Raw genomic sequence first — 9918 nt, 5'->3', positions numbered from 1 at the left:
ATTACAAGGTATATAGCGTGATTGCCTGAATAAGGAAATAACTGTTCCTTATTCTGGCAATCAAGCTATATAGCGTGTAATAGTAAGGGTAGTGTGCATCCAGGCTCCAGGAGTTTTATTCCATGTTCAACTCCGATATGTCTTTCAGGGCGCCGTATAAAAATATATGCATTCTGTATAAGAGTGAGTGTCTGTTCACACAGGTTTTGACAGTGCAATTCCACATAGTTTGACACACACACACACACACACACACACACACGACATAAATATACACACAGCACAAACAAATATAGGACATAGATACACATGCACACACAGCACGTACACACATATAGGACATAGATACACACAGTACATTCACACATATAGGACAAAGATACACACAGCACAATAAACACATATAGGACATAGATACACATACAGGACATATATACACACACAGCACATACACACACACACAGCACATACACACATATACCACATAGATACACACACACACACACACACACACACACACACACACACACACACACACACACACACACACACACTGCTGTGCCAGTAAACCCCCTCCCAGCTGCGCGGCACTTACGGTAATTACGTACCTAGCAGCGCCTGCGCGCGCCCGCATTGCGTAGCTCGGGATTCTCAGACACGCTCAATACGCAGAGCGCCTTGTTGCCTGGTAACCGCTGCACGCTGTGTACGAGGACCGGACCGAGGAGGAAACATCAGGAACTGAGGGCCCGCCGTGCGACTTCCGACCGGACAGGTATCACCAGGCCTGACCCACCCAACCCTATCACCCCCACATCAACCCTATCACCCCCATATCAACCCCACCCAACCCTGTCACCCCCACATCAACCCCACCCAACCACCCCATATCAGCCCTGTCACCCCCATATCAACCCCACCCAACCCTGTCACCCTCACATCAACCCCACCCAACCACTCCATATCAACCCCACTCAACCCTGTCACCCCCATATCAACCCCACCCAACCCTGTCACCCCCACCCAACCCTGTCACCCAACCCTGTCACCCCTACGTCAACCCCACCCAACCCTGTCACCCCCATATCAACCCCACCCAACCCTGTCACCCCATATCAACCCCACCCAACCCTGTCACCCCCACATCAACCCCACCCAACCCTGTCACCCCCATATCAACCCCACCGAACCCTGTCACCCCCATATCAACCCTACCCAATCCTGTCACCCCCATATCAACCCAACCAACCCTGTCACCCCCACATCAACCCCACCCAACCCTGTCACCCCCATATCAACCCCACCGAACCCTGTCACCCCCATATCAACCCCACCCAATCCTGTCACCCCCATATCAACCCAACCAACCCTGTCACCCCCATATCAACCCCACCGAACCCTGTCACCCCCATATCAACCCAACCGAACCCTGTCACCCCCATATCAACCCCACCCAATCCTGTCACCCCCATATCAACCCAACCAACCCTGTCACCCCATATCAACCCCACCCAACCCTGTCACCCCCACATCAACCCCACCCAACCCTGTCACCCCCATATCAACCCCACCCAACCCTGTCACCCCATATCAACCCCACCCAACCCTGTCACCCCCACATCAACCCCACCCAACCCTGTCACCCCCACATCAACCCCACCCAACCCTGTCACCCCCATATCAACCCCACCGAACCCTGTCACCCCCATATCAACCCCACCCAATCCTGTCACCCCCATATCAACCCAACCAACCCTGTCACCCCATATCAACCCCACCCAACCCTGTCACCCCCATATCAACCCCACCGAACCCTGTCACCCCCATATCAACCCCACCCAATCCTGTCACCCCCATATCAACCCCACCCAATCCTGTCACCCCCATATCAACCCCACCCAACCCTGTCACCCCCATATCAACCCCACCCAACCCTGTCACCCCCACATCAACCCCACCCAACCCTGTCACCACCACATCAACCCCACCCAACCCTGTCACCCCCACATCAACCTCACCCAACTATGTCACCCCCACATCAAACCCACCTAACCCTGTCACCCCCACATCAACCCCACCCAACCCTGTCACCACCACATCAACCCCACCCAACCCTGTCACCCCCACATCAACCTCACCCAACTATGTCACCCCCACATCAAACCCACCTAACCCTGTCACCCCCACATCAACCCCACCCAACCCTGTCACCCCCACATCAACCTCACCCAACTATGTCACCCCCACATCAACCCCACCCAACCCTGTCACCCCATATCAACCCCACCCAACCCTGTCACCCCCACATCAACCCCACCCAACCCTATTACCCCCATATCAACCCCACTGGACCCTGTCACCCCCACATCAACACCACTGGACCCTGTCACCCCTACATCAACCCCACCCAAGCCTGTCACCCGCACCTCACCCAAACCAATTACCCCACCCAACCGTGTCACCCCACATCAACCCTACATCACCCCCATCCAATCCTGTCACCCCCACATCAACCACATCCAACCCTGTCACCCCTACATCAACCCCACCCAACATCAACCCTGTCACCCCCACCTCACCCAAACCTATTACCCCACATCAACCCCACCCAACCCTGTCACCCCCATCCAACTCTCTCACCCCCATATCAACCCCACCAACCCTGTCACCCCCATATCAACCCAACCCTGTCACCCCCACATCAACCCCACCCAACCCTGTCACCCCCACATCAACCCCACCCAACCCTGTCACCCCCACATCAACCTCACCCAACCATGTCACCCACACATCAACCCCACCTAACCCTGTCACCCCCACATCAACCCCACCCAACCTTATCACCCCCACATCAACCCCGCCCAACCCTGTCACCTCATATCAACCCCACCCAACCCTGTCACCCCCACATCAACCCCACCCAACCCTATCACCCCCATATCAACCCCACTGGACCCTGTCACCCCCATATCAACCACATCCAACTCTGTCACCCCCATATTAACCCCACACAGCCCTGTCACCCTCACATCAACCCCACACAACCCTGTCATCCCACATCAACCCCACCCAATCCTATCACACCCACATCAACCCCACCCAACCCTGTCACCCCCACATCAACCACACCCAACCCTGTCACCCCTACATCAACCACACCCAACCCTATCACCCCCACATCAACCACACCCAACCCTGTCACCCCTACATCAACCACACCCAACCCCATCACCACCACATCAACCCTATCAACCCCACCCAACCCTATCACCCCACCTCACCCAAACCTATTACCCCACATCAACCCTGTCACCCCACCTAACCCTGTCACCCCCACATCAACCCCACCCAACCCTGTCACCCCCATATTAACCCCACCCAACCCTGTCACCCCCATATCAACCCCATCCAACTCTGTCACCCCCATATTAACCCCACACAACCCTGTCACCCTCACATCAACCCCACACAACCCTGTCACCCCCATATCAACCGCACCCAACCCTGTCACCCCCATATCAACCCCATCCAACTCTGTCACCCCCATATTAACCCCACCCAACCCTGTCACCCCCATATTAACCCCACCCAACCCTATCACCCCCATATCAACCCCATCCAACTCTGTCACCCCCATATTAACCCCACACAACCCTGTCACCCTCATATCAACCCCACCCAACCATATCACCCCCACATCAACCCCACCCAACCCTGTCACCCCACATCAACCACACCCAACCCTGTCACCCCCATATCAACCCCTCCCAACCCACCTCTGGGGCACATAACCCCTTCCCCACCCTCCCCCTGGGACCCTTAACTCCTTCCTCTTTTACCCCTTGGGCCCTTAACCCTTTCCTCTCTCCCCCCTTGGGGCACATAACCTGTTCCTTTACCCCCTGCGACCCTTAACTCCCCCTGCCATGCCTGCATTTCACCCTTTCTCACCTACACTACTCCCATCACCCTAACACCCCCATCACCCTAACACCCCCATCACCCTAACACCCCCATCACCCTAACACCCCCATCACCCTAACACCCCCATCACCCTAACATCCCCATCACCCTAACATCCCCATCACCCTAACATCCCCATCACCCTAACATCCCCATCACCCTAACACCCCCATCACCCTAACACCCCCATCACCCTAACACCCCCATCACCCTAACACCCCCATCACCCTAACACCCCCATCACCCTAACACCCCCATCACCCTAACACCCCCATCACCCTAACATCCCCATCACCCTAACATCCCCATCACCCTAACATCCCCATCACCCTAACATCCCCATCACCCTAACATCCCCATCACCCTAACATCCCCATCACCCTAACATCCCCATCACCCTAACACCCCCATCACCCTAACACCCCCATCACCCTAACATCCCCATCACCCTAACATCCCCATCACCCTAACATCCCCATCACCCTAACATCCCCATCACCCTAACATCCCCATCACCCTAACATCCCATCACCCTAACATCCCCATCACCCTAACACCCCCATCACCCTAACACCCCCATCACCCTAACACCCCCATCACCCTAACACCCCCATCACCCTAACACCCCCATCACCCTAACACCCAAATCACCCTAACATCCCCATCACCCTAACATCCCCATCACCCTAACATCCCCATCACCCTAACACCCCCATCACCCTAACACCCCCATCACCCTAACACCCCCATCACCCTAACACCCCCATCACCCTAACACCCCCATCACCCTAACACCCCCATCACCCTAACACCCCCATCACCCTAACATCCCCATCACCCTAACATCCCCATCACCCTAACATCCCCATCACCCTAACATCCCCATCACCCTAACATCCCCATCACCCTAACATCCCCATCACCCTAACATCCCCATCACCCTAACATCCCCATCACCCTAACATCCCCATCACCCTAACACCCCCATCACCCTAACACCCCCATCACCCTAACATCCCCATCACCATCCTTTATGACAATGTTAAAAATTATTAAAACAGATTTTCAACAATTCTTACTTGTCGAACATTCTGTTTAATATATTTTTTCATTTTATAAATGAAATGTGTTTTTAAATGGAGGGAATATCTGAGGGTGAGAGTGATGGGTTGAGGGGGATGGGAGCAGTGTAGGTGAGTGATGGGCTGAGGGGGATGTTAGGGAGATGGGAGCAGTGTAGGTGAGTGATGGGAGCAGTGTAGGTGAGTGATGAGAGCAGCGTAGGTGAGTGATGGGAGCAGTGTAGGTGAGTGATGGGATGAGGGGGATGTTATGGGGATGGGAGCAGTGTAGGTGAGTGATGGGCTGAGGGGGATGTTAGGGAGATGGGAGCAGTGTAGGTGAGTGATGGGAGCAGTATAGGTGAGTGATGAGAGCAGTGTAGGTGAGTGATGAGAGCAGTGTAGGTGAGTGATGAGAGCAGTGTAGGTGAGTGATGAGAGCAGCGTAGGTGAATGATGGGAGCAGTGTAGGTGAGTGATGGGATGAGGGGGATGTTATGGGGATGGGAGCAGTGTAGGTGAGTGATGGGATGAGGGGGATGGGAGCAGTGTAGTGTAGTGCCCCTTCCCACCTCCCAGTAGCACTCCCACAGTCCGCTCCAATTTCTTCCTTTCCAGTCCTCAGAAAGCTATTTTAAACTTCATTATTCCCCTATGAAGAACTCTTTTTGGTCCATTAACCATTATAACAGCCTACAACCAACACTACCACACACTGGCTACTGGTACTACAACCCTATAAACTCACCCCCCAAATGTCATGCCCCCCGGAGTGTTAGAACTAGTCCCTGTGTGGGGAATGCAGGATAGGTCCAAGTTAAAATAAGATGAATATTTATCGCACAGATAAAGAAGAGAAGTTTGTACCCGCTCCTGCTCATCTCTGACCTGTGGCACAGAAATGGCTCAAGCCAGGATATCCAGTTACTTACCACCTAACATCGACCCCACAAAAGCCTCCATTGCCTTTGGAGAGAGGGCTTTGCCAAAACTCAATGAAGAGCTGCAGGACCCCGAGCTGTTGACCCGCCAGAGAGCTCTGATGGCGCTCTGTGACCTCGTACATGACCCTGAGAATATCTACCAGGCCGTGAGCTTGGGTAAGTCCATGTGCTGGGCTGAATGGTCATGGAGTGATAGCTAAAAGATTTCATTCAACTAGGCATTGTGTCAGTTCGTTCAGTACAAAGTATATTCTTATTCAGAGGTACAGTAAAGTACATCCATTTCAAATAGGCATCATCAGCATAGCTCAAATATACCCGATCCATATACAGACGCGGTCTCCGCCTGTGACACATTCAATGCAACATGTTATCGGATGAAGTTTGATGCAGAAAACATATATACAGTCATGTGAAAAAGAAAGTACACCCTCTTTGAATTCCATGGTTTTACATATCAGGACATGATAACAATCCTCTGTTCCTTAGCAGGTCTTAAAATTAGGTAAATACAACCTCAGATGAACAACAACACAGGACATATTACACCGTGTCATGATTTATTTAACAAAAATAAAGCCGTGAGTGGTTTGTACTTGCTTTGCTAGTCCCATGCTGTGCTTAAAAGCTGTGTGAACGGCGATGCATCAGCTTAAATGGGCTCCATGTGAATGGATATTCCAGAAAATAGGTGACACATTGTGTGCTCATTTGCATGTCATTTCCCAGAATCCCTTGCTGCAGTGGGAGCAATGTATGCTAGGTGATAATGGTGAAAGGCAGGGTTGCAGACCTGTCTAAGACATGTGAATGTGCTCACAAGTGATATTCTTTATTGGCTATATGCTAACGGTGGAGATAATAAGATGTATGTATGTATGTATGTATATCTTTATTTATATAGCGCCATTAATGTACATAGCGCTTCACATTAGTAATACACGTGACAATCATATAAATAACAAGTGATACAAATAACAGATCATGGGAATAAGCGCTTCAGACATAAAAGTGCCATTTATGAAAAGGATTCCCTGCCCCGAAGAGCTTACAATCTAATTGATAAGTAGGAGGAACGTACAGAGACAGTAGGAAGGTGTTCTGGGAAGTGCGTCTGCAGGGGGGCCAAGGTTGATGTATGAAGTGTGTGTCTGTGTATGTGTCTTCTGTTTTTGTTGGGTGACATTTATCTTACGTTTTGAGAGAATTTGAGTATTTCTCACCCATAATTACAACAAATGCAGTCTGCATCTCCATGGCGAGTTAGGAAAGTTTGGGATTAATGACAGATCTCTGGCTATATTAAGAAGAATTGTGATGCACATAACCCCTGGCTCCAGGCTGAAGACACACACTGCTGGGATTGTTCAGCCCGCCTGTAACAGCCGGGGAATCACACTGCACTTTGTCTTCTTTTATCAAAGTCTCTCTCTAGATACCCCAAATCTTTTGGTCCTTGTGTTGGTCACATGGTCTTACGGCCAGCTATTAACCCATTCATTGCCAGAGAGACCAGCCGTGCATCACTTTGCAATATATACAGCACGTTGCTGGAGCCTCTGGGTTAATTACATGCAGTGAGAGAAGTTGGAGTATTACCTGCATGGCCTAAATATGGTTTTATTACTTTATTTCCTGTCCTTGGTCTTATGCTCCTTGTGCCTAAATACTCCCCCTCCCCTCCTAAATTCTGCTTCCGATATTCCCGCTGTGTTAATGCACTTATTACTTCTTTGCTATTTGTATTACCAGCTTTAGCCGCTTATCACTAAAGCTGCCCAGTGAATTTAAATGATTCCCTCTGTTTGGCCATTATAACAGAATTGCAGCTGTCACCTTCCAATAGACACCCCCTTCCTGTCCTTCACGAGGTCACACTCCCCTGCAGTGCCTCGGAGAACGCACACCGGAGAACTCACCGCACCTCTATCACGCACAGGTTTTCTGGAGAGCCTGAAACACTTGCTGTACGATGAAGACAGCGCCGTCCGGCAAAAAACAACCGAGGTGTTTTGCATCATGGCGACTCACAGCGTTGGAAGGTGAGCGTGAGCTGGGACAGCGAGGAGGGGGGACCCCATTACTGCTGCATCGGCCTGCAACACCGTGCATCGCAGGTCCCTCTGACAGTAAAGGGGTTCCTAAAAAGGAAGAGTTATAGCAATGCCCTTTTCGGGATCCCACTCAGCCAGCCCTTCCTGTAAAGGTGCAGCACGTTTGCTTACTGACACATGACATGATTACAGCGTTTACTGATCCGTCGGCACTCAAAGCCCAGACTTACCAGTGTCCTTCAGAATAAAAGGGGCCCGCATTTATTTCCAAAACGTCTTGTGCCTCTAATACAGGGGCGGGCCAACTCCAGTCCTCAAGGGCCACCGACAGGTCAGGTTCTCAGGATATCCCTGCTTCAGCACAGGTGGCACAGTCTTGATTGAGCCACCTGTGCTGAAGCTGGCGCTTCAACTGAGCCACTGATTGAGCCACCTGTGCTGAAGCAGGGATATCCTGGAAACCTGACCTGTTGGTGGACCTTCAGGACTGGAATTGGCCCCCCTTCCCCCCTGCTCTAATCCAGGTGGATCCCGGGGCTCCCCCGCTGCCTGGGGTGTGAATGAAGGGAATGCACCTCCATGAAGACGTGTAGCAGTGCCCCGGCGCGCGTCACGCCCCATCACAAGCATGTTAGCGCCTGGAGCTGGGTTTCAGGACCCAATAAAAGTGGCGCGCTGTTTGCGGTGGTCTCGCAGGCAGGAGTTAAGACGACTCTTGCTCCCTCTGATCTTAGGGAAGGCATCCTGAGAAGTGAAGTGGTCACCCCCCTGTCCCGGCTCCTGGATGACCCTGCGGATATCTGTCGCAGGAACACGCACCGGACGTTTGCCATGCTGTCTGAGCTGCCGAGAGGTAGGAGAGCCCGGGGCTCACAGCCTGAGTGAACCTCTTCATTTTGTTACTCGCTACACGCATTGCTGTTAATATACAAAATAATAATGATTATCATTGGGACAGTGTGACTAGCGCTGGACATTGCTTGTCTGTTGGGTTAACCCTTGTGTTGCCAAAGGGGCCAGCAAGACATTGCAGAGAAAGGGTTAATATGGAGTGTATAACCCTTATAAAGCTCACATCACTTCTTCTATATCTTTCCCCATTGTCAGTACACCTCCTACCTTGGGAGGCTGCCCCCTGTATCCACTGCCCAATTCACGATCCCGACCTATTTATTTATTTTTCAATACTGTTTCCCTTCTATTAAAATGTTAATGCCTGCCCCTGTTCTCTCCCACCTGGACTACGGCAACCTTCCCAGCTTCCTACCCTGCAATCTATTCAAAATGCTGCCGCGGGGGCATAATCGGACTCTCCTCTCAATCAGTCTCTGTTCTCTCTTCCCGAAAACTCTCTTAATGAAGACTCTCCTGTTTGCACAGTGCAGTGATACCGTTGGGGGAAGCGAGGGGGGCAGTGCCTGAATTTCACCACTAGGTGGAGTGCTTGGCCTAACATCTGTCTGCCTGTGATGCTGGATCTATGGAGACTCGGGCCATTCTGTGGCTTATGATTTATTAGTAATAATATTCCATCTGTTTCTCCGTGACATGGGTGACAAAGGGACCCCGGGAAGAGTGCCAGGGTTGGCGGCAGTTTGTGCGCTTAGAAAGCGTACAAAACATATTCTTACGCGTGCATTGTCTCTGTTCAAGCATTTGTCGGATCTCACAAGAGCAACACACTACATTCACTTACGCCGTTCGATTCGGGCAGAGTGAATTAGTGACACACTGCAGGGCATAATGTACTTAGCCTGTTACATAAACCTCAAAGCATGTTGGGGATGTTTGATAACCGCACGAGTGGTCCTGAGATTGGCTGAGGTTAGATACCACAGGGCTGGAGCAAGGCCTCACACCCACGATAACTGCTCTGCACTCCAATATTACTGCTCG

At 51.6% G+C, this 9918-nt stretch overlaps 1 protein-coding gene across 1 annotated transcript in view; it reads left to right on the top strand.

Annotated features, from left to right (window-relative positions):
* The first annotated feature begins 616 nt into the window (after positions 1-616).
* Positions 617-9918, top strand: part of RSPH14 (radial spoke head 14 homolog) — a 104599-nt gene continuing 95297 nt past the window's right edge. Inside the window, exons 1-4 of the mRNA XM_075568447.1 lie at positions 617-775; positions 5871-6124; positions 7908-8010; positions 8757-8875. Coding sequence (XP_075424562.1) covers positions 5926-6124; positions 7908-8010; positions 8757-8875 — 421 coding nt within the window. The 5' untranslated portion in view covers positions 617-775; positions 5871-5925. The remainder of the gene's footprint in view (positions 776-5870; positions 6125-7907; positions 8011-8756; positions 8876-9918) is intronic.

The sequence above is a fragment of the Ascaphus truei genome, chromosome 13 (genome assembly GCF_040206685.1).
Source record: "Ascaphus truei isolate aAscTru1 chromosome 13, aAscTru1.hap1, whole genome shotgun sequence".
In the NCBI taxonomy this organism is placed as follows: domain Eukaryota; kingdom Metazoa; phylum Chordata; class Amphibia; order Anura; family Ascaphidae; genus Ascaphus; species Ascaphus truei.
The sequence above is the reverse complement of the archived record's forward strand: the minus strand, read 5'-3'. Positions and strand labels throughout refer to the sequence as shown.